Raw genomic sequence first — 25,272 nt, forward strand, 5'->3', positions numbered from 1 at the left:
ATGAGCAGATAAGGCAGGAAAAGCACACACTACATAAGCCATGTTTTGCCTTTCCATTCATCAGCTCCTTTTCAGTGCTACAATAAACATAACTCCACTTTCCACAGGCAGCCCTTGGAGCTGCTGTACAAACATGGGCAAGTCAGGAACTGTGCTATATTGAATGCCAAGTTATGTTTTGCTTCATAATGAGGTTTATTTCCCACTATTCTGTCAGGAATACATTTCTGAAGAAATTGAAATAAGTGAGTCTATTTGGGCTAATAGTCAGCAATTCTGGAATTCATCTCTAGTTCTCTTTCTGAACACTCAAGTGAGGAAAAAATGGCAGATCTGTCAAGATGATTTGCTCTAGATGTCATGTCAAGCTCGAGCACTGAGAGCTGTGCAGGCAGCAGAGAATGGGTCATACACTGCAGTACTGATAATTAAGGCAATACAAGAAAAAGGTCATTTTCCAGAAGTTATTCCCATGAGCCCACTGAGGAAAAGCAGAGTGGCACTAATACAGTGTAAATTTATAGTCTTAGTTTGGTTTTTACATCAGCAGCACGAGTTTGAAATTCTGGCATTATAACATGTAGCAGAAAAGAGGAGAAAGAACACAGATTACTTGCCTTTCCCATCTGTTGCTGATGCCTCTTGCAAATGTCTTATTGACCTGAAAAATAAAAATAAAGAATAGATTAATGCTAAGTTTTACACTCTCTTTTTCTCTGTAGTCCTCTAGATCACTGACAAGTTTTGTTAGCTCTTTATGACTGGAGTATGCTCATAATTAACTGTGCTTAGCACTGCACACACTTCACCCTCACGGCCCCAGCTCAGGCAGTCAGCTCAAGTATCTTTATTTCCTTGGGATTAAGAAAGCAGATTGTTAAAACCCACTTCAGCCTACAGAAGGCTTTGTGGGAGGGAGGGAGCAGAGTGAGAAACTGGGGCATTTTCCAGCATAATGCTTTGCACTTGTACAATTAAGCTGAGCTACTCTTCAAAGTACTGCCAAGCATTTGGCATCTTACTGCTCTTTTAAGCTCTTTTCATTTAAATAGTTGATTACAGCTTACATAGCTACATAGGCAACTTATGTAACAGAAACTACCCTGCAGGAATGTAAATCCAGGGGCCAAGTCTTAGTCACCTTGCTCACATGAGTCATCCCACCAGCTGCAGTGACACTACCCAGAGGAAAAAGGGGCAGGATTTTATGTCAGGGGCTTCACTGCCAGTTTATGTTGGCACCATGGCAATGCAGGAACACTGGTTCCACACCATAAACAGTCACAAGACAGCTCACATTCGTTCTTCAGATACAAGTCTTTTATGGAAAGTAAGTTTTGTATCAACACCTCACTGGGTTGGACATAGAGATCCCAGCATCAGGCAGCAAGAATTGTGACTGCAGAAGTCACCTTTATCATAGGAGACTACGTCCCTGTGCATTTGAAGTTAATACCCCTGTGCTTTTATTTACCACTGCCAAATGCTCTCAACCTCCGAGCTGAAGCATTTTGACTGGAGCAAGGGGAAGGACAAGTGGGTAGTGCAAATTTCTTGGAAAACATCTCCCAGCCTTGGCAGAAGGTTACCAGGAGTGTGTAGGGAAAGAGAAGGACAGTTGAAACCCACCTCCACAAGCCAAGCTGAAGCTTATTTCCATCTAGTGGGTGACACTTTTCTCTGAAGCACTCAAGAGTTACACTCTAGAGTGATGACATGCTACCAGACATTTATATAATCTGCATTTCAGAAAAAAAAATAATGGAGATACTGGAGAAAAAGAGGAATATTCTGTGTTTAATAACCAAGGAGCCAGAAGCTCCTTGATATCCTCCTTTAAACCCAGCTGTTTATCCAATTAAGACAAAATGCATTTAGAAGATAAATGTTCTGGCTAACTGGCAAACAGCAACAGTAGTGTTTATCTGAATTATCTGTATTTTGGTCGAGTTTTACATAACCAACATTATTCCCTGCCAAGTAGAGTGGAAGGAAGGGCGGGGAAATAGTCCCTGTGGGATTATTTCTTATAAACAGTCAAATAAACATGCAGCTACTCTGCTCGAAGGCAGCCCTGATCTTAGACAACACTACTGTTTTGAAATTTAGCAGTCAAGTATCTAATCTCAGTCAATGAAGCCAAATCCCATTTTTCAATTTAGAGAGTCAACACTTCTGCAAAATGTCAAGATTCAAAAGCACCTACAGTCTGCACAGTGTTGGCCACATTTAAACTGCCACCCACCTTCCCTTATTCCCACTCTAACATCCCCAAAACAAGCATCTTCCACAGCACTAGACTGAAATGTTAAGGCTGATGGGGGTCTACAAAAGTTAACAGAACGCTTGACTCCACAGGACCACAGAGTTCTCTTCCTTTGGCAGAGCTGTTGATGTCCATTAATTCATGTGTTTTTCACATACAGCAACTCACCATACCACTGGGAACAGGATGGCTCCACAGCACAGCAAGTCCACCAGGAAAAGGATTTCTTTCCACAAGCCATACTCAGTTGTCCCCTCCTCTGTTGACTCTATGATAATGTAGGCCACGTTTGCCAGTACCTACACAACAAGACATGGTTATGGTTTAGAAACTGCCCAAGGAGCCACTACAGATGGGCTGCCAATACAGCAAAAGCCCAGTCTGTAACATCAGTAACTTTTCTGCAGCTCTGCATCCAAAAGTCGCGTGTTCGGCATCTTCACAAGATTTACAGAAATAAAACTGATGGGAACTTAGTCCTGCTGACATTCAGAAAGCAGTTCTTTTGTTATATAGTGTGCTGAATCTACTGCATCAGTCAAGATAAAAAGGAGCAAAATGTACTTATTGAAACACATACACAGGACTGTGTGGCACATACAGGCAACAGTGGAAACATGTCATTCTAAAACAATCCAGTAATTCAGGCTTGTCATTGACCATGTTTTGTACTCCAAACCTGAGCTCTGTATGAGCCTCAAACACTAACTATATATACTTCTGGTATGGGCCTGCATCTGGAAAGGCAAAAAATTACATACAACAACAAACAAAAGTGCTCCTCTCCTGTGTACTTCAGTTCCTCATGCAGACCAGCACTGACCACTCTGAACCACTGGGAATCTTTTCCTCAGACCAAACAGACCTATGACTCTTGTTTTTCCTATTTTCTATTTCATTAAGACATTCAGCAAGCATTTCAGCAGTAATAACTTTAATTCAATTCCTCTATTCAGTCATTTAGCACTGTTTTCCAGCCCAAGTTTTGTCCCACTCCTTATAGCCAGTTTTCATTTAATGAAACTGTTTGATCACTATTATCTCATGCTCAGTATGGGAGAAAAAATGGGAGAACTATAGCAACTTCTGGACTAGAAAATATCCAATAAGCTCATACAAGCAAGAACTACATGGTACTGTGTGAAGCTTTCACAGCTTTTTCCACTTTGTAAAAGCAGCACTCCCACAAGACAGGAAGTATCAGCACAGCTCAGTCCTCACCTGAAGAGGGATGACAATCATGAAAATTTTTTTGTCTTTATCTGACAGGATGTGTTTAATGAAAGCCCAGCCTGTGCCAATGAGGGCAATAGTGATGAACAGAAGAGCTCCCTTCAGTCTGGAAGAGAAAAAGACACTGCAGTGAGAAATTTTATTTTATTTTATCACACTTCCTCTTCCGCCCAGGTTTCTCCCACTGCCAATAAAGCCACAAACCCAAACAAATGCTTCCCTATCCATAATTTTGGCAAGCACTTATCCATCCCACAACAGTGAAGCAGATGTACTTGCTACAACTGTGTATCACAGAGCAATATTAGGCTTCATTCACAATATATGCAATCTTTTCCTGGGGGAGTCATCCATTCACCATTGTGAACAGCAGCAAATATTGGCAGCTGTACCCACTTACCATTCACACCAGGAGCAAATTAGATACTTGAATATTAGTGTGAACAAAGAAAAATAAAGCATTAGTTATCCTTTCACTCCTCCACCCACAGAAGTGCCAATTCTCTGCAGCTGCCCTCTGTAAGTGGAGCTCTCCCCTTCACAGAGGGCTGATTACTGAGTCTTTGGTACTGTGGTCTGCATGAGAACACAACGATTTCCCACTTTGGTGAGGAGGGAGACAGCCTCAATGGCAATTTGAATCTATCACATCAATCTTCTGACATACTTACAGGTGAGTGATGTAATAAACAACAGCCCAGCCCTCGATGGGGAATCCCTGAGAAGAGATGTAGTGATAGTCGATCTGGAAGCAGAAAATACAGCACTTCACAAGCTGCTCTTTGACACCCCACCCTCTAAAAACAGGCCTGCTCCACATCCACTGCCAGCTGTGCCTTCCAGTCAGTGTGTACATACCCAGCTCTGTAACATTCAGAGAGCACTTCCTCCCAACACATTCTACTTTTGTTTAGCAACAATGAGATCATTTCCATTTGCTCTATTTCCTAAGTGCTAGTGGATGTATCTTGTACAATCTACATCCTTCCCACACAACTCCCCTGCTTAACTACAGTGAAACAACTGCAGTTGGAACCTATTTATTCATTCACTCTTCAGGTTCAGTTGCATTAGGTGAGTAGAGGCTTGCTAGATTCATTTTCACTGGAAGCCAGATTAACTTCTTTAGATGCCAAAAATATCTGTAGCAGGTATAACACCATGGACATGAAGGTGAAGATCATGGTACAAACACTGAAGGATTAAATGTTTGCCATACCTTTGCTCATGACACATTTCCAGTGGAAAGGGCAAGTCAACACAATTCAACAGAGACATTATCTGTGGAAAGTCTCAGAGCTGATAAGGGGGGGGTCTGTCACCACACACCATAATACTTCTTTGCCCTTGAATTTTACAAACAGTCAAAGTTTTCATTTGTTAATATTTACTGCAAGCCCTGGAGCTGAAGCAGCAGCACAGCCCAAGCTTTCAGGCCCACTGCAAATGGCCACAATATTAAAATTTGTGGAACTTGTTCACCCCTTAACCCTTGCTGCCTGCACACTTCAGGCCATGATCTCAACTGTATTTCAGGTCAGAATTTGCTGATGAGAACAAACACTACCACCAAAGAGCTGCAGGTCAGTTCTAAGACCAGTTCTCCCTCCCACTGTCCTCTCTCCAAAGCAGATTTCCCTAACAGCATGTCCTGAATTCCATGTTTCTGCTCCCTAGCTGAATAACTTCAGGCAGAGATGTTGTACGCACCGCGTGGAAGACTAAGGACAATGACTTGGTGAAAGGAAGGGCTGCCATGAGCCAGTGGATCTTAAAGACATCATTTCTGTGAAGAAAAAAATAGAAGGAATAGCATAATTTAAAAACCAGCAGTAAAAATTTCAGTTTCCAAGGATATTTCTTTAAAACCTGCAAGTGTCAGGCAGTCACTCCCAGGCTGAGCTGATCATCAATTTAAAAAGCTTCTCCTTAATGCTGCAGTCCAAGTTTCTGCAGCATCCTGAACAATATTTCAACTTCATATTCTAAACCCCTGCTCTTTACTGCTTGGGATAATTGAAATTATTAACTAATAAGAATATCCTGCACATATATATATATTTGTATGTATATCTTAACTGTTAGAAAAATTTGCTAAACCTAATTCAAACCACAATGTATTTGTGGCTCTCTACTGCCATAAGTTGCCATTTCCCAAATGAAAAAAAGTGACCAACTTTTTCTTGTTATTTATTTTCAAAGTCATCTCCTACTGACATCAGCTACAGGAAGTTCCTGTCTATGTTTTGCCACAATATGTACACTACCTGAAGAACTTTCAGTGTAAGATTGGGTAACTTTAGAATGACAGTCTGCAACAACAATACTGACTGAAGCAGTTTTGAAATATAAACTGTGTGTATTAAGCAAACAAGTCTGAACCAGATTTGGAGTTTTAAGTTTTACAAGAAGAGGAGTTTACAATTACAAGAAGAGGAATGAAAAACAAAAAACAAACAAGGTAGGCCCCTACTTGTCAGAGGCACTGAACTTACCTGCGCTTGCGAAGTGTGTGGATCCATACAGTCCCAGACAGGAAAAAGAAGATAGCCATGGAAATGTAAAGTTTTGGCAGTGGGATTTCACCTGCTGAGAGGTAGCTTTCAGGATTCTTTTCCGTAATATCTATCTGAATATTAAAAGGTGTGTTATATTAAGTGTACAGTTGAAAAAAAAACAAAACCACATTTTGTTAAAGCACTGAGTTAACAATTACGCTGCGCAATCTAATTCACTCATTTAGCATGAGCTTTTCTGAAGTAGTGATTTATGAGTCTCTGAGAAAAAAACCAAAACCTACTCTTCATCCTCAAGAATCTCAAAACATTTTACAAAACTATTCTCATCAGAATAATCCCCTTGAAAAACAATGCTTCAGTTATGCAACATAATTCAGAAAGGCAATGCAATTTTCCCAAAGAATAGCTGTTCTCTCTACCAAACGTCACAATTTGCCCACCTTTGATTCAGAAACAATATGTACAATGGGCTGACAGCCTATTTTCCTGTGACTGGGAAAACAGAAGCATTATTTAGCATCCTATTTATACCCCTAAGTGGCTTAGTCATATGTGCTAGGACTTCAATGAAATAATGCATCGAGTCTTGTTTGAAGTACTGAAGCTGTCCTTAGCTAGGCTAAGTACACCCCAGCAGATCAATCACCCAGGTTTTCTTCTCTTTCCAATTTCTTCAGTGGGTCAAGGTGACACACAGCAATTCAGGAAAGCTGGTCTTCTAAATACACAACTTCAGAAGCAGATCTGAAGTAGTCTGAATCAAGTTAGGGCTACGTTTTATCACGTCCGTGTTCCCTTGCAGTAGCATTAACACCAACACGTAAAAAGCAGTTCAGGGGCTGCTGAGACTGAGGTACCTTGGTCAGCTAGAGGATTCATGGCAGACCAGCTCATTATACATCAGCATGAGCAGAGAAAAGGGAAAAAAGGCAAAGCCCAAGCTCTGATAACAACCAAAACCACACAGGACCAAACCCTTGTATATCAAAAAAAATTAAACATTTGCTAGAACATATTGCCTTTAGGATGTGTATCTAACACCATAAAAACACATCTTTAATTAGGCCAGAGAAAGCAAAAACACTGAATTCAAATACCAACAATTTACATTCCAGGAACAGCCTTCATATCTGCAATCATGTAAAGAGAAAAGTGACTTCTGAATGCAGCAAAACACAAGCAGCTGTTGTAGCTCCCTCCCATCTCATTACAACATCAGGTTGTACACAACTGTGTACACTGAACCCAGACCACATTCAGCCCTTCAGATTTTCAGGCATTTCTGCAAAAGCAGTATTTTAATTAATTTTACAGTAGTCACTTCTTTCAGAAATGCCACTGCAGAGACTGGCACACAACTCTGAATCACTTCCCACTCCATATGTGCACTCATGTGCAGTGTGTGCTTGGCTACAAGCTGGAGCTGGAAGCTGGATGTTGCAGTCCAAGCTAACAAGTTAATTATCCTTTAGAAGCCATACTCACATCAAGACTAAACAGAAGCTGATCATTAGCTGGCCCTTTCTTGCCAACACACTTATGGAAATATAGGCTGTAGAGACCTTCTTGTTTATCTGAGCTGATGTTAAAAAAGAACTGAAAATAAGGAAAAGAAAAGTCAGCATTCTTCTCATTCACAACAAGGTTGCCCTGGTAGGAAGTCATCTCTATTGAAGCATGAAAGAAGTCAGTCAATTTGAGGTCAGTTGGTTCCTTTCAGCAAACAGACTGTTCTGAGGAAAGCAGCACATCTGGAAGTTTCAAAAGAATTCCAGACACAAAATCATTGCACCTATCTAGGATTATGCACTCTGGTAATCCAAGTCTGTTAAATATCAGAACTTGACTCTGCTCACCACAGAGAAAAGACAGCCACAAGTATCATATATTTGACATGGCAAAGCATAAAATCTTTATTATACTTGCCCTGCAGTTTTTCTGTTCCTCCCATAACTATGCAAATTATGATAGCTCTGGAAATGAGATCTGTGTCAGATAACAGAATTTAAAATGTGTTTGTTTTATAGTAACCAACCTTCACAAGTGAACCAGGGTGCTCAAACAAAGCATTAACCTGGTTTCATACAGAAGATCTTCCCTTGAGTCATCAGTCAGGTCAGAGCTATTTGTTATCAGCAACCTGCACTACTGGCATCACAGTAAATTCTTTAATATGCTGAAGCTCATAGACTATGATATTAAGAACAGCATAACAACAAAGCAAATTTAAAAGCAGCTCCCACAACTTATAAAGAAAGATTTCCATCACTGATGCTTAACTCAGTAAATTTTCAGGCAAACTCCTGCTATCAGAGAGCTATCTATACCCCACACCTTTACTTTTCCAAAGTAGGACAGTGAAGGAACTGTGTTTAGACAGTGACAGACACCCTACCTGAAATGAAAAAGTTCCTTTGTCATGATGAACAGGATGTTCTTGTTCTATCATGCTCTGGGAAAAGGAAAAGAGACCTTTAGATTTTCTTAAGCAGGTAACTAAAACATTTGGCTACATCAACCAGACAATCAAATTTGAATTCTGTATATTTACAGTGGAGGCTGAGAGCAACAGCAAACACTCTCCACTTTTCTGCTATGATTATACTGGAATATCTCTCCAGGTTCTTTCTGAAAGAGAACTCCAGATATTTTCTTACCTGGGAGGATGTTGTACTTCGTTTGGACTTCTTACCTAGAGATAAAAGTATTAGTGGCACATTTAGTGTTTGCATTTAGACATCCTCAGAAACCACCACGTTGTCAATACCTTACTCACACCTTCCTACATTTGTCTGCGTGGCAGTTTCCCAGCTAATCATTAACAGAGATTCTTTCCCAGTCTCTCCTTACTCTCAGAGGACTCTTCCCACAGCCACCATTCATTCTGAATGCATCCTCAACTGCCAGATTTGAGTCTCTACTTTTACACCTCCTACAAAAGCCTACCCCAGAAATCTTTCCAGCCCCTCTGGTGAGAGTGACCACAGGCAGGTGACCTAAACCAGACACAAGCTACAGCTCTGACTTCTTATGACTGAGTACTGTTAATCTCACTGATAAATCTCAATCTGAGCATTAATATGTGGCCTGGCAAACATATGGAAATAATAATTAGCCATGAGGAAGGAACAAATTCACAGCTTTCCACTAAGCTTCCAGTAAAAATACAAAAACGAAACACAAAAGCATGATTGACCTGCCAGGTCAGCATTTCCTCTGAACCCGAGGTGTCAGGAGCTTTCAGCAGAGCAGCATGCCAAGTTCAGTTTGACTCTACTTCTATAAGAAGCTTCTCAAACATAAGGGCATCCCTTTCTACCAGGAAGCAAGAGTTCAAGACGTGAGCTTTGCTTTTGGCTCCCACACCTCAGTGCACTGTCCACACTCATGCTACACTTTTTACACCAGAGAAAGCAAAACTATCTGTCAGATCCATTATCTCCAGTGCCATCCATCCTTGGTTCTTGACTCATTACAACAGCTGTCCTAGCTTTTGAATGGTATCAAAGCTTGTGAATGTGACAGGCCAAGACAGACTCACACTACTCCAGATCAGACTGCTGAGCAGTCTGATCTTAAATCTAAACTGCCAGGAAGGGATAACATGAGCTAATCCCATTAGAGCTGAGATTATAAAATTGTTTTGTCTGCTGATCTGGAAGCCAGACAAAGGTTTGTGCCTCCTACAAAGATTACTGGTGCAGGTACTCCTCCCTCCCCATAGTTTCTAAGTGGCAGGAGTTCAACTCTTTATACACAGACCCATACAAAAGTTGCTAGGAAGGATTTGTGAAGACAAATCCAACTTCTGACTCAAAGCACACCTGGTGTCAACTGTATCATATTGGGCCTGGTGTTTAAAACCTCAAAATACAGAGACTGGATTGCTCAAATGATCTGCTAAAATACTGGAATACCTATTTAGGAAATATATCTTATTTATTTATTTTCTAACATCCCATCTGAGACATCCAAGACTTAATAAAGGGAAACAGACATTGTGTGCCTCTACTAAAAATTGCTTGAAACCCTTGTCCTCCTAACTCTCCTTCAACTAGCTGTTGGTGGCCATAAAATTCCCCCTTTAGCTTTCTTTTTGCCAGAATAAAGACAACCAAGTTGTTCACCCTTCCTCAGAGGCAGTGAATGTCTCCAACACTCATTGTCTCTCTGATGGATATACAGCACTGGTGAACACAAATCACTGAGCAGGAGACTCCAGCTCCAAAGGCAGCTCTGTGCACAGGTTTACACAGGATGTATATTAAATTCTAGCCCTAGGAGACACCAGAACGTGACCACAACTCAGTGCTGGATGCACAGCAATGAGAAATCAGCAGTGAGAGCACACACAGCTCAGGTTTAGCTGGCTTACCTGTGTCATCTGCATTTTCGTTGGTCTTTGGAGGATTTTTACCAGAATCACTGCTTGGTTCAGAAGTTTTTAGCAGCTTGGTATTTAAGGCAGTACCATTTCCCTCAGATACAAATAAAATTTTAGGTAACAAAGAAGCAGCTTCTGAAGAGAACCGTACTTTCACACTAAAGAAACAAAGAGGTTTTATTACAAAATGAAAGTAAAAGAACATTTTTAAAGAGGCTGTCACAGCCGTGTACCCAATAAAGGGAAACCAACTTGTCTTGACCCAGATTTTGTACCACAAAGAGCAGGCAAGAACCGGATCATGACTTACAGCAGAACTGATCATTGTGTTACATTCTACATTAAATACAAGAGCAGATGAAGAAAATTAAGTATCTTCAGCTTTGGTAAGCAGAGTCTCACTAGAAACTCTGTTACACACATGAGCTCTTGCAAAAGAAAGCAATGCAGACTTGAAGGTGTTTCCATAAAAAAAAAAAAATCAAGATAAACAATAAAATTGCATATGGAGTGCAAAAGTGACCCAAGGCATCAAAGCTCATTAAGCTCATTCAGCACAATTAAGATAGGTTGCTTTTGCCTGCTGTCTGTTTACCCCTACAATATGCAGGAAGAATTATTGGACCATTTTATACTGCAGATGTTTTACTTTTACACTCACCTCCCCCCAACTCTTGTGTAACCCCTTAAAAAAAACAACCTACAGCACAGCAGCATTCCAAGCCCTTCAAAAAAAAAAAAAAAAAACCAAAAAACTCAAGTGTTACATTATCTTCAACTAAAGAAGTAACTTTTAAAAAAGTAACTTTTAAATGTCTTGTAGTCTCTTTACTCACACTTCAGTTCGCATCTCTAGAAGTAAGATTACAACAGAGACATCTGGTTCTGGTGTCTTCTTCAAGATACAGTAATCCACTTCTTCATCCTGGTGACATGAACAAAACATCTCTGAAGTGCCCTCTGGACATACTCACCTCCAGGCAGAGGTTACCATTCTTAGTCCAGCAAGCTGTAAACCCAAATTATCCTCCCATGTCTAAACCCCATCTCTTTTTTTTTTTTTTTTAATTTCTTCCAATCATTTCCAGAGTCAAGCAATGAGGTGTCCCATCTTATAAAAGCAAGTTCACTTCTCTTACCAGGTATGTGGAGAAACCATCATTCCTTGTTCGATCCAAACTGAATCCTACCTGTGAGACAATTGAGACAAATCTGTCAAATTGAAGCCAAAGCACAACTGAAAGAGTCAAAGATAACAGCTTTCTAAAGAAGTTAACTTACACTTCAGGCAGAATCCAGGTATTTTTTCAAGTAATTTGGCATAAAAATACATTTGAATGTAACAAACTTATCCATATCCACCAAGAAAAAATATATTATTCAAACCCAAACTAAATCTGGAGTACCTTCTGTCTCTGAACATTTTAACTTATTTTGGTATTATTCCACATGTTTTTGCTTGACAAAAATATTTAATACTTTTATAACAATGAAGAGATGAAACTGCAGCAGAGTAGGAATTCAGATCTGTTATCTAATCCAGCATCTCAGTATCTCTATTAAAACCCCTAATATGACATGCTATATAACATGTAATATTAGAGTTCTTTTAAAAGCAAGACTTTCACTGCTCTGCAAATCTACTGACACAATGATCACAAGCTGAATTGCAATGCAACAGGACACAGTGTGAAAAAAGTCTCATCAGAGGACTGTTAGGAAACTTATGTTCAGTGTAATAGGGATGTGTGCATTGAGCTTAGCAGAGGATCCAGTAAGTTAAAGGTTCATCCTTAAAGCAGAACAGAGTGCTCAGGGATAAATCTCAATACAAAGATCCTCATAATTGGTTCATGCTGGGAAGCAAAGCCAACAGCATCACGAGTTTGGATCTGACACCTCAAACAAGCGTAGGGCAATTTCACAGGAGGCTCCATAGGAAGGAACTCACTGATAAACTGTCCATGTCAGAGCTCACTGCTGGCTTCAGGGAAAGGTTGCTGACATTGACACTCATGAAACCATCCTTGAAGAAGCCAAAGGTATTCAGGTGCACTTTCTGCCTCACGTCATCCTGTTAGAAATGAAAGCAAGTTTACAAACATGTGCAGAATCATCTGCTGCAGCAAAGGGGAAGCAGGGTGATTGACACTTGAATATTCATGCAAAACATCTAATTATTCAAACAGCAAACTTCTTTAGGATGCCTTCAGATGTGACCAAGTATGTCACTGGAACGGGCCAACTTTTCCAATAATCTGAACAGCAAGAACTTTAAACAGATATGTTTCTGCTAACTGCCTGGCTATGTTACTGGGAAATATGGCAAGCAAAATTCTGGAAGAATTTCAACATCTGGCATCACTGACTAAACAACATATAGCAAAATCCCTCAAAGTGACTGTAGACACATCAAGACAGCTATTGTCTGAATGTTGGCTACTGTCATTGCCACAGACTGAAGAGGAAACAGACTTTGGGGATCTTACCTAACCAAGAGCTGGGGATTGGCCAAGTGTTTAGCAAATGCATTGTCATCCCCTCAGATCATCTGTGTTAGGCAGGGACAGTGTTTGGAGAGGCAAACATTAATATAGTGGAGAACCACATGTGGAAAAGTTTTGTATGTAGTTCCACACCTCCAAATGACTTTTAGCATAAAATAAATAAAAAATAAGATAATAAATAGTGAAAACAGAATTACTTGGGTTAGTTTCTCCAGCAGGAAAATTCTAATTCCCTCCTCTACTCCCAGTTTAGCTGCAGAATAATTTCCTTCCTCTCAGTATGGCAAGAAAAACAGAGCAGTTGGTCTCTTCTCATGCCCTGCTCAGCTGACAAAGGTTTAAGTACAGTGAGCTTTAATATTTTTTTAAATAAGGAGGCCAAGAAGGTCCTCACATGAAAAGTAGCTGACATCATACACAGCTGCCACATCAGAAGACAAAAGGTCACATCTAACGTCTGCAGGTGGTCCCTCAAACCAACTGGGTCAATAATTGGAAGAAAAGCAGAAACAAGGCAACAAATCAAAAAGCAAATTTAAAATGGAACCTAAAACAATCGACAAGTTGGCACAAAAAAAAAAGTGTTTCTTCCTTCTGCTTCTTCTAGGAAAAGATAATCAGATTGCAGAATACTCTAAAAAGAAAAGTCATCTGCTAAAGGCAAACTGTTCTGAGACAGTCCTGGAAGACTGAGCTACAAATTGTACAAGTACAAAAAGTTCTTTCTCTCCCTCTACCCCAGTATTGATTTTTACGTCGCTGCACAAAATGTTCCTGACTCATAAATATAATCACTGTAAGAGCAGGACACTAATCCTGACACAGCTAACCTGTAATCCAGCCCTAATAAGATCACCCTAATAGAATCAAGTTAACCTGGCAAATAGCCAGATGGTTCCCTTAATGCTCAGAGAGAAGAAAAAAAAAAAAGTTAAATGACACAGGGCTTCCAGCAGATGCTTTGTTTAACACAGTATTAGAGCTCTGCTGTCTTTGGGTTCTAGGTCATGGAACGTGCTTGAAACAAGAGCCCATCTGGTTCCTCTAACACTGCATTCCAGGTCACTTCCCAGCCAGTACAGAGAATCCATCCTGGTTCTGTACAGGGCACACCAGATGTATTTAACCCCATCTGGACAGAGAAGAATTTGGGTGAATCTGAGGAGGACACAATGTCATCCAGCCACAAGGTTTTGTACCTTGCAAATGTGTCCAGAGGCAGCTGCTCAATTCAGAGCACTTGCAAGAGCTCTTCAGTTCAACTGAAATGATTTACTCTGCACATTTTCTGACTCCCCACCACCACCAGATAATTAATACACAACATACCACTTTCCTCCTTGGTTTTATCTCAGCTTTGAGTGCTTAAGAGTTTACAGATTTAGTTCACAAATCCTTCAGCTTTACATGATCCTACACACACACTATCACCAGTTACCACCAAGCAACAACATCTATTGCTCCACATATTGACAGCCTAAAGACAATGGCTTACTAATGGGGTTGAAAGAACCCAGCTTTTATTTATAATCACTCAACTACTGCCTTCAGAAATATTTAAGTTTACAACAAATGTGTGAACCCATACAAGTGAACAGCATCCAAGGTGTTAACACACACATTAAATTAATGTACATAAGATGCATTTAAAATTAAGCCTGCCCTAATGAGAAGAGATGATCTGGGATTCATCACTAACAGCTTATAGTCAAACCAATATCCAAAGTTCTCAAGCTTGTTCCCATAAAAATCTTCCCCAGTTCTTCCACTCCTGCAGGATTAAAAGTGATCCTACAATATGTGAATAAGGTCACAGGAAAGTAGAATCCATGATCCTGTAGCTCAGAATGAGAAGAAAAATATTCTCTATTGTTTTACCCTAAATCTAATTGAGATCACACTGACAGTGCAGTGAAAGTTCCCCTAGAGAGTGCTTACCCTTACCTGGAAAGAAACTTATTATTTGTGTGACACTAATATCAAGGCTTATAATTTGTATAAGACTAAGTGAACTATTGTGAGAGGTATTTTCAACCTGAGCTGTTGAAGACTGAAACCTACCAACATTTAAAGGCCACAGGTATTTACAAGCAACCACTGAAAACCAGCATCTTCTCTATAATTCCACATCTGACAAGGGCATTCTCTTTGGCCAAGAGAAACATTTCAACTACAGCTACTTTTGGAAAACTCTGAAAATTCTTTCTGCTGGTCTTCAATAACTTCCAGTATTTGTAGGGGTTTTTTTTTTGCAGGGGGTAGGCTTTGTTAGTTGAGGTGCTTTGGGTTCTTTAACATATCTCATTAAACTAATGAAGCTAATAACAATTGCTACTAAGGAGGAGCTTCTCTGGCAAGGTCAGTCTAACAGCAAAATTCAAGCAAATCCTTTCTCCACTGCTAGAAAATTGAACTATTTTGTATACTTTTATAATGACAAAATGTTATATTTAGAACTAGAAACTGCTCAGACTGTGGCTTGTTTTTCTGACAACAAAAAAGCTTCACATTGGCACAATAATTATGAAGATACAAGAATGAAGCTATTCTGAATTAAGCAATAACAGCTTGTTTGAGGAAAATTAATATCAAACACTCCCACAAATCTGTGGCCTTCAGCTTGGCTCAGTGTCAAGGCACACTTGCAAGCAAAGCAGGAGCCACTGGCAAGAACAGCAGAACGGAGCTTTCTGAAAGGACTCAGTTGTTGGAGCCTGGTGTTTACATAAAGGCTGTAAAGCAGGGGATGAAGGAGGAAGGGAGAAACTGCTCTAACAATAAAGCTCATATAAAGCAGGTGGGCAGAGGCATTAGTCCACTGCTACTTCACACAATCAGGGCTGCAACTTGCACAAAACCCCTGCAAAACCAAACCCATATCCCATCTCTGATGGGAAAAAACAGCAAACAGGATTTAGTAACTGATTCAGGCAGACCCTAACAGGAACTATAGGCCACGATGTTTGCTAATGAGAACATCTGCTTTAGGCAAGTTGGAAAATTTTCTACATAGAGAAACACCCCAGGAGAAATCCTTTCAGTGCTCAACTGTTTGTCAGAAATTCCTCAAAATAATGATATAACCAGCACAAGCTGCCTGATTTACTGCTTTAGGAAAAAGTTTAGTTCTCCTGAAGTATAGCAATATTCATGTGGTTGCATTTTAAACAACTACAGAGACTAGAGAATTTCCTACAAGTAAGACATGAACACCTCCAGCAGTCATTGTATCCCAAAGCCTGAGGTGGAAGTCCTGGATTCTCCCTAAACTGCTACAGCTGCACAGCAATGCAGATCCCAGTCATTTACCACTTTATCTCTTCCAGCGTTCCTACTGGCAGAATATTGCACGTTGTTGACAAGCAAAACGAAATTTAAATTCTGCAGACTTACAGAGGTTTCAATGAGCTACACAGAAGCTGTTAAAAGGCTCCAGTGCAGAGTTCCTCTGTCCCACACAACCGTGCAGCAGCTCACGCTGTGCACAACAGGCAGCAGCACATCCTCACTTCACTCTGACCTCCAGCACTTTCCATCAGCAACTCTGAATAACGAGTTTTTCTCAAATATAGTCACAGGATGACACATCACTCCTTCAAAGCACACCCAACAGTCTATAGAACCAAAACAGAAAGCTGCCAGCATCAGTTTCCTCAGCCTACGCTAATTGCTTGGCTACTGCAAAAGCAGCTGCAGCCAAACACCCTTCAGAGTAACCAGGACAGGAAAGCCACTGCAGAAGACAGCTAAAAGGAAACTCAACCAAAATCCGCTTTCAGAAACCTCTCCCTCAGCTCACATTCAGCCCTCCCTTATCACATCGGTTCTAACGGAACGTGAAGCAGTTGCACCTTCAAACTACGGCAGTTCTGCGGCCCTTCCACACGCTTTACCCGCGACTAAGAAACGGGCGGCCAGAAAAAGAGGGACGGGACTACGGGGATGCGGTCAGAGGGAGCGGGAGGATAACGGCAAAAGCAGAACATGGCGGGGCCCGGGCTGGCTGAGGCGCAAGGGGAGAGCTCAGACAGAAGCGAAGAGAAAGAAGGATCGGGGCACGCAGCAGAAGGAAGAGAGAGACATGGGGAGAGCAGTCCCGGCCCGCGGGAGGTGCGCAGGGCTGGGCCGGCCTCACCGCTCCCTTCAGGGCACCCGGGGGCCGAGCCAGCGGGGCCAGGGGCGGCGCAGACCTTACTTTGAGGGTGAGGTGATGGACGCGGGCGCGGGCCGGGCCCGCGCGGAGCAGCAGCAGCAGCCCCAGCACGGCCCCAGCGCCGCGGGCCGCCATCTTTGTTCCAGCGTCAGCGTCCCCCGCGCGCCACTTCCGGGTCAGGCGAGTCACGTGTCGGGCGTGGCGCGTCACGTGACCGCGGTGGGCGGGGCCGGGTCCTGTCAGGGAGTCATGGAGGGGTTGGGGATGGGGGGAGCTCAGGGGTTCTCCAGTGCCACCCCCTGCCCGGGCAGGGACACCTCCCGCTACAGCAGGGTGCCCTCAGACCCGTCCAACCCGGCCGTAACGCTTCCCGGGGAGCAGCCACACCTTCTCTGAGCGATCTGTGCCAGAGCTTCACCACCCTCCCAGGGAAGAATTTCCTCCCGATATTCAGCCTGAATTTTCCCTCTTTTAGTTTCGACCCACTCCCCCTTGTCCTGTCACTACAGTTCCTGCCGAAGAGTCCCTCTTCAGCTTCTGTAGCCCCTTCAGATCCTGGAAGGTGGCGTGAGGTCTCCACACAACCTTCTCCAGGCTGAGCAGCCCCAGCTCCCTCAGCCTTTCCCCATGGGGAAGGCGCTTCCCTCCCTTTTCTCTCCCCCTGAGGCCCTTCTGGGCTCTGCGGGGTTGCCCCTGCCCACAGGCTGCTCCCCACGATGCCCCCCAGGTTGGATCAGGCCCCTCAGTGAGGGCCATGGCAGCAGCCAGGCCCTGCGGTGGGTCCCTCCTCAGCCCTGGGACCCCCTTGGCAGTGGGGTTCCCCCCCTAGGTGGTGGGTCCCCCCATGGCCATGGGGCTCAGAAGTGGGGCACTGGCCAAAAGGAACCCCCTGAGCCTCCCCCAGACCAGCCTCTGTGGGGTGGCACCAAAAAAAACCCAAAAAAAAGGACTGAAGCTCTTCCCTACCTCAGCCCTGCAGCATCGTCCACAGGGAGATGTGGGATGGTTGTTTACAGGGAGGGGTGAAGTGGTTGTTTCCAGCTCAGCCGTGGATGTACCAGCAAGTTCCAGCTTCTTCCTGGGAGCTATGGCAACAGCAGACGTCTGAACATCAGGTAGTCCAAACAACAGGAAAATTGCTTTTCTATTTAAAGCCAGGGTTAAAGTGTTGGTTTTGAATATCGCCAGAAAAATATGTAAGAAACAAAGAGATTTCTGCTTCTTTACAGGATTAGTTTTGCACCTATTTAAACAATTTTGCGCCTATTTAAACTAGTAGTTGTAGTCACATTTACAAGTAAAACAAAAAGAAGATTGGGCCTGGTTTCCATGACTTGTTGCTCAAAATGAGAGTAAGACAAGAAGCAAAGTGTACATGAATAGGGGCAATTAAAATGGCTTTTTGGTTGACACATTGCTAAAAAAAATATAAATTTTGACAGGCTATGCAATGGGAAGTCATCAACATCAATAAATCTAATTTTTAAGTGAGGAGCCTTCAGAAGCTTCCAGCTCCCAAAACTCAGATATTCTGATTTTCCCTTTTAGTGTGTGGAGTAACAGCTATTCAAGTTCTGTTGTTTCAGGGCAGATAAATAACTGGACTGGATGAGGCAAGTGAGTATGAAAAGAAAGAGAAAAATCAATGGCCTTGACATTTGTTTTATTAAGATTGTGTGGTATGTCCCATCTTTATTTAGAGAGATGATTCAGAAGTTCCTGTACATTTTTTTTTTCTCACAATTTCATTTCCCCCTTGTATATTCTTAGGTAAAAAAACAAACAGAGAAATCTCACCAACAGCCAAAGAAACCTGGACTGGTACCAGGAAATATCTGGAAGCATGAAAAAAAAAAAAAATCTGTTTTTCTAGTAATGTTTTTTCTTTGAGCAGTACGTACGTGTGCCACTAGATGTCCTGGCAGCATCAACCCTTGCACTGCACGGAGCTACAATACAGGTTGCAAAAAACCCCACGGATTTACAAACATCGGATGATTTATTCTAAAAAAACTCCGATTAGATATTTTCTTGGAATTAGGTAGGGGCTGGGGCTTTGCTGGGGGTTTTGGGGTTTTTTTTTGAAAGACTGAAATTTTTATAATCCCTGTGCACGAACCTCCCGGGAAACCTGGGGAGTTTTGGCTGCTGAGAAAAAGCTGCTTGCAACCACATATGTAGCACAGGCTGTGCCTTGCTCCAAGAACAGGTATCAGGCACTCTTTAACTGCTTCAGTGGTTAAGAAATTCTCCTATAGTTCTGGGATTTGCTTCAGCTACAAAGCCTTTTTTAGTCTGAGGATGCTTCCTTCGGGAGCCCCCTCCAGAAGAATCATCCTTAGCCTGGGGGTGATTCCTAGCAGTTGGGGATTTCTATGCAAGAGAATAGAAATTTTCTGAACGTATTATTTTTTTCCAGTGTTTCTTCACCAACTATTAGGATATTATAGTAACTGTAAGTTTCCCAATTACCGAGATAAAATGAACAAAAAAACCCTAGAATTTATAACATGTTTACTTATTTTGGCTATGCCTTTTTCTAAGAATTTGTATGTTAAAAGATGTCTGTACCTAAATTTACATCCATCTAGATACAAAGCAGCTTCTGACTGTGTTAATAAGCTGTGACAATGACTTTCATTGTGACATCAATTTGCTTTGCTTCGTTGTAGCTTCCATGCAAGATCACTTTGCTGTAAGTCTGCTGTTTCCAGTACATGCAGTTATGCTTATTATTAGTCTGGATATCTTTTTTCTTTACTCCTTAATTGTAATTAAGCATAGAATTAGAACTCTTCACAGACAGATTTTTTTTTTTTTTCTCAAGTGCATCATGGACAGCTGTCGAGGTTGGAAGGAAGGTATCAGCAGTGTCAGAAAATCACGATGGAGGAACAGTTTGCAGACACAGCTCAGCACAGAATGGACCAGGTTGCCATTTTGTTAACATATTTTGTGAGCCAGGGTACAGGCATGGAATGGAGAGGTGAGCAAGATAACAAAGACCCAGGGCAGGAGTCACTCAGGATCCAGTCCAACAGTCCCTGGGGAAAGAGAGAAGAGCAGGCCTGGGGAGTAGAGCTGGAAACAGCCAAAATCGAGGTGATCTGCTGAGCTCACAACAAGGCTGACTTGGGAAGTCCATCTGCAGTTTGGGTGATGGTAACCAAAGTCAGTCATGATTTGATGATGGCTGGACAGGTCCACAGGGACAAGGCAGTTCTAAAATAAGGTCAGATGTGAGCTAAGCTCTATAGCAACAGGATCTACAGCCAGGTACAGCCTGAGCTGGAACCAGAAACCCCTAAATAAAGGGGGCAAAGCAACTGTGCTTTCAGGCCAGAACTTAAATGAAGCCCCTGAATCCATGGGTGGAGGGTGTGAGCAGAGGCCCTAGGTGAGGCTGGCCAGGGCCGTTAGGGTTTATCAGGTGTTTATCAGGTTTTGATCCAGCCGCTCTGGGCCTCGATGGGGCATTAAAGAGCACCGAGGTCCCCTGTTGTGAGTCTGAGTGATCTGTGTTGTGTTGTAACAGTAGAGAGGAAACAGCTGTGATGATGATGATGGCCTCTAGGAAAGGTGTGTCCTCTTCCTTTCCTGGTGCTGTTTCAGTCCCAGTGTATGAGAAGTTACAAGCAAGGTCCACATTCCTTATCTTGGATGTGAATAATTTGGGTAGAGTTGTAAAATCAAAGGGAAGCAGCTGTAAGGATGATAACTCAGGGGGGAAAGGTACGTCCTCTTCCTGTATATCCTGGAAGCTGGAAGTGCTTGTCCATGCTCTCAGAGCTGTGATTTTTCTTGCTTTGCATAAGTAAACAAACACAGAGTAAAAAGGTTTGGATTGAACTGTAGTTTATGGGTTTATTTTATCTATTTTGTATGGTTTCTCAATCATTTAACAGTGAATCTGGCTGTTTTCAAGGGGGATTGGGGTTTCCTAAACAAAGTCCTGGCTTTCTAAAAATGGAATTGCTTCTAGCTGGGTTTTGGAGTTGAATCTGGGAGTGTTCTGAATCATAACAACAGGGGAGATAAACAGAGAATTTACAGGAATAGGTCCATATCTGGATAATAGATCTTCATGGTCTTGTTCTGAGCCAGACTGAGGGAAAATTCCTACCCAGCTTCTGTTGCTTGGATATGGATTGTGCAAACTCAGTGGAGAAGTGCTAGATAATGTAACTTCTAAGTGTAATTTCGAGTTATTTTTTGAGACTGGAACCTACTGAGCTTTCCAGCATCAACTTTGGCATAAAGGGCTCTTAATGCTGCTGTCATTGCTAATTACATTAGTAATTAGGGACCAGGCAAGCTGCAGGCCCTGTTGTTTTGGCACTGCACAAGTGAAAGCAATAATGTAAGTCCCTGCCTTGAATAGTTTCAGGCCAAACAATAAAGGCAGTCAAAAACAGAGGAAAATCCTCTTCTTTAAACATCTAGAATTATTTTTTCTTTTTAGTTTTTGTCTTGAGCCTCTGCCACAGAAATTTTGATAGCTTGTGATAGTTTTTGGCATGGTTTATTCTAATGTACCATCATAATACAAAACTTGTATTTCTGGCCTTTATCTCCCTGGAATTGGTGGAGCATTTCTATCTCTCAGTGTGGACAGGTTTCCCTGCCCATGCTGGTGTAACAGGTTTGCCCTGTTCCCCTCCCAGCTCTTTGTGCAAAAGGAAATTCCACACAAACTTAGCTCAGATGATACCAGTGCTGCTTTCTGTTTCTGTACATTCTTTTTTCTGCCAGTATTTATGGGTTGAGGTCTCAAAAAGTCCTGAAGCAACTGTGCTGTCTGGTTTTGCAATGTGTCCTGGGTAGAGGTAGGGCTGAAGATGGTGGTCAGGGAGACTGTGGAAGTACAGGCCCTTGGAAAAGTGTGGTTGTGCTTCAGGCAGCAGGGCAGGCTTGGATATTTAAATATGTTGGCAGTAGAAGGAAGAACTGTTCTAAAATGAGCTGAACAGGGTGTCTTGAAGTTGTTATGAAGCCAGCCCTTTAAAGTAATAACTTTTAATGATGTACTAAAGCACTGCCTGTTGTGTCTCTCTTCAAAGACAGCTGTTTGAGGAGCAGCACTCTCCTCTCGTGTTCAAATCAACGGAACTCGGATAAAAATAATTGCAATTCTGTTATTAACATAGCATTTGTCTCCATTGTTGTTCAAAATGTTGGAATTGCTTAATGTGTTTTTCTTACTCATGTAGGGTAAGAGCCAAGCATTGGAAGAACTGCATTAATCTAGGACAGATAATGCTTGCTGTAGCAGCTGGTCAGTTTTTATCTTCTCACATCAAAAGCATCCCCACCCTTTATGAGCAGAAGCCTTTTACCTCAGGTGAATTAATATGCTTCCCTTTTTTATTCCCTCCATAAAAATCTCTCATGAATAGACACAGCAATAAATATATCAGTCTAAAGCTCTTTTACATTTGTTGTAACTGAGAAGCAGAGATGCAAAATGAGATTGTCACAGCTCAAATAAATGACACAGAGGAAGAGGATCACAAAAAAAATATTTTTCTGGCAAGAAAAATAAACCATTTTCTGCAAGGCCTGTGTAATTGCTACAATAACCCACATTTTTGCAAAGGCAGACAATTTGGTTATTTTCCTGCTTGCTTGTTGAGCATTTTGGTGACAGATGGTGGATTTAATATTCTTGGATTTGGGTTATTTTGGGGGTGAGGGATATATATTCTGCTTAGCTGAGTTAGAAGTCAGGCCTTGCAATGAGTTCACAGAATTAATTCTGTTGGGGAAAAGTCCTCTGAGGTCATTAATTCAAACCTGTGACCAATCCCCACCCTGTCATCCAGACCATGGCATTGAGTGCCACATCCAGTTTTTTCTTGAATGCCCCCAGGGATGGTGACTCCATCACCTCCCTGGGCAGCCCATGACAGTATTTAATCACCCTTTCTATGAAGAAATTCCTCCCAATGTCCAACCCCCACCCACACATGACACAGCTTCAAAGGTTTTAAGGCTGTGGGTTCTCTTCCTTTCTAGGGCATTCTCCTTTACAAATGACCAAAACAGCAACATTTGCTTCAAAAACAGCCTCACCTGGTGTGAGGGGAGGGTGGTAAGAGGCAGAGAAGGGCACCTGGGGGTGATTGGGACTGGGATTACCACCTCAGCACAGGTGAGGCACGTCAAATACTGCATTCAGTTTTGAGTCCCTCACTTGAAAAAGGACATCGAGGTCCTGGCATGTATCCAATGCAGGGACTTCTAAAAGTTGTTTAAGTTTTAGAAAGCACAGAATCACACCTTAGGGCTGGAAGGGACCCCTAAAAAGCCATCCAGTCCAACCCCCTGCAATGAGAAGGGACCTCTTCGACCATACCAAGCTGCTCAGAGCCCTGTCCAACATGGCCTTGCATGTTTCCAGGCATGGAGCACCCACCACTTCTCTGGGCACCCTGTGCCAGTGCTGATGATTCTGTGACCAGAGTGGGGAGACCCTCTTTCCCCTGTATGACCCCCATGCCTTAGGGACCTACTCTTTCACTTGACCCACCCCCCCCACTCCTCCATTGATATCCATTCCCCACTGACCCCTGCTCCTCTACTGATACTCATTCCTCAGAGACCCACATTCCCCACTGACCCCTGCTCCTCTACTGATGTTCATTCCCCATTGACCCCTGCTCCTCCACCGATTCCCATTCCCCACTGACCCCTGCTCCTCTACTGATGTTCATTCCCCATTGACCCCTGCTCCTCCACCGATTCCCATTCCCCATTGACCCCTGCTCCTCCACCGATTCCCATTCCCCATTGACCCCTGCTCCTCCACTGATGCCCATTCCCCATTGACCCCTGCTCCTCCCCCGATTCCCATTCCCCATTGACCCCTGCTCCTTCACTGATACCCATTTCCTAGGGACCCGCGTTCCTTTTTGATCCCCCTTCCCCCCTGACGCCTGTTCTCCATTGACCCCATTCCCCATCCACCGCCGCTCCCCGTTATCCCGTTTTCCCCGTTATCCCCTTTCCCCACAGCCCCGCGCTCCCCGGGCCGCGCCTGCGCTCCGCCCCAGCCGCGGCGGTTCCGCGCCTGCGCAGAGCGGAGCTGTCAGTGGCCCCCCCCCAGCCCCGCTCCGCCCGGGCCATTTTGCGGAGCGATGAGGCGGGAGCGGCGGTGAGTAGCGCCCGTCCCGCCCGCTCCGCTCGCACCGCCGGGCACGGCCCTCCCGAGGGCGAGCAGGCACAGCCAGGGGACAGCGACATCCCCAGCGTCCCCCGCCCGCCCCCTCAGCGCCGGCGGAGCCATGAGCTGGGGCACGGAGCTGTGGGTGAGTGTGAGCGCGGGGGCAGCGGGAGCCGCACCGGGGTATAACGGTCCGGGACCGGTGCGGGAGCCGGGCCGGGTCCGCTCCGCGCCGGCACCTCGGCCCGGGGGTCCTCCCTCCTCGGGGAAGTTTTATCTGCAGCCTCTGCAGGGAAAACCCAGCGGAGGTTTGGGAGTTTGGTTTAATTTGGCTGAAGGAATTAAATTAAAAATAACCAAAAGCATAGCGAAAAAAAATTAAAAAAAGCGGCGGCGGCTGGGGGGCGGAGGGAGGCTCGCAGCGGAGAGTGGGGTGGGTTTTGTGTGTGGCTGCTGCGGGAGGCTCCGAGGTGGATCTGTGGACAGGGGGTCCGGTTTCAGGAGAGGGAGCTGCAGGGAAGAAAAGCCAGATGATAAGATTTCCTGTCGCTGCTGTTAAAGGGCTTCCCTCCACGCTGGATTTGAAGGACGGAGATTTTTACGAGAAGAGTTTTGTGTTGTGTGTAAATAAAGCAGGTTTTAATGGTGCAGGAGGGTTTCAATGTATAAAGGTCCTTGATGCTTTTGAGGAGAACCTGGAAAGTAGAAACGCATTTGGTTTACGGCGGAACGTTAATGGAAAATATCGGACTGTTAAAGGGAATTAGAAGTGGGCAACAGCGATGTGAAATGGTCTCTTGCTAATGAGAAGAAATAAGGGAAGGGAGATAAAAGAAGTCCGGGAAGGCAGAAGAGCTGTTCCACACATTCAGTCACAAAGAGGACATGGTGCAGCCATGTTTGATGGTGGAGCATGGAGCAAACCTGCTGGGTCTGGTACTCGCGGGCTGGGGGCTGTGGAGCGGCTCTTCCCTGAGTGCCGGGACTTGAAACATCTTGGGACAAATCTATGCTCGGGAGGAGGGGGAAGAGGGAGACGGAAACGCTG

General features: G+C 43.3%; 1 protein-coding gene across 2 annotated transcripts in view; it reads right to left on the minus strand.

Moving 5' to 3' along the window:
- GPR107 (G protein-coupled receptor 107) overlaps nucleotides 1-17,210 on the minus strand; it is a 37,289-nt gene extending 20,079 nt beyond the window's left edge. For both annotated transcript variants that reach the window (XR_009933795.1, XM_062505406.1), the window contains exons 1-14: nucleotides 17,105-17,210; nucleotides 12,354-12,476; nucleotides 11,542-11,592; nucleotides 11,239-11,327; nucleotides 10,394-10,560; nucleotides 8,676-8,710; nucleotides 8,414-8,470; nucleotides 7,504-7,614; nucleotides 5,995-6,128; nucleotides 5,210-5,285; nucleotides 4,171-4,244; nucleotides 3,488-3,605; nucleotides 2,435-2,565; nucleotides 618-661 (exon numbers count right to left, since the gene is read on the minus strand). Coding sequence is in view for 1 of the 2 variants with exons in the window: in XM_062505406.1 (XP_062361390.1) it covers nucleotides 618-661; nucleotides 2,435-2,565; nucleotides 3,488-3,605; nucleotides 4,171-4,244; nucleotides 5,210-5,285; nucleotides 5,995-6,128; nucleotides 7,504-7,614; nucleotides 8,414-8,470; nucleotides 8,676-8,710; nucleotides 10,394-10,560; nucleotides 11,239-11,327; nucleotides 11,542-11,592; nucleotides 12,354-12,476; nucleotides 17,105-17,197 (1,303 nt within the window). In the remaining variant the exon portion in view is untranslated. The remainder of the gene's footprint in view (nucleotides 1-617; nucleotides 662-2,434; nucleotides 2,566-3,487; nucleotides 3,606-4,170; nucleotides 4,245-5,209; nucleotides 5,286-5,994; nucleotides 6,129-7,503; nucleotides 7,615-8,413; nucleotides 8,471-8,675; nucleotides 8,711-10,393; nucleotides 10,561-11,238; nucleotides 11,328-11,541; nucleotides 11,593-12,353; nucleotides 12,477-17,104) is intronic.
- Between the last annotated feature and the right edge of the window lie 8,062 nt (nucleotides 17,211-25,272).

Source organism: Cinclus cinclus, chromosome 19 (genome assembly GCF_963662255.1).
Source record: "Cinclus cinclus chromosome 19, bCinCin1.1, whole genome shotgun sequence".
NCBI lineage: Eukaryota > Metazoa > Chordata > Aves > Passeriformes > Cinclidae > Cinclus > Cinclus cinclus.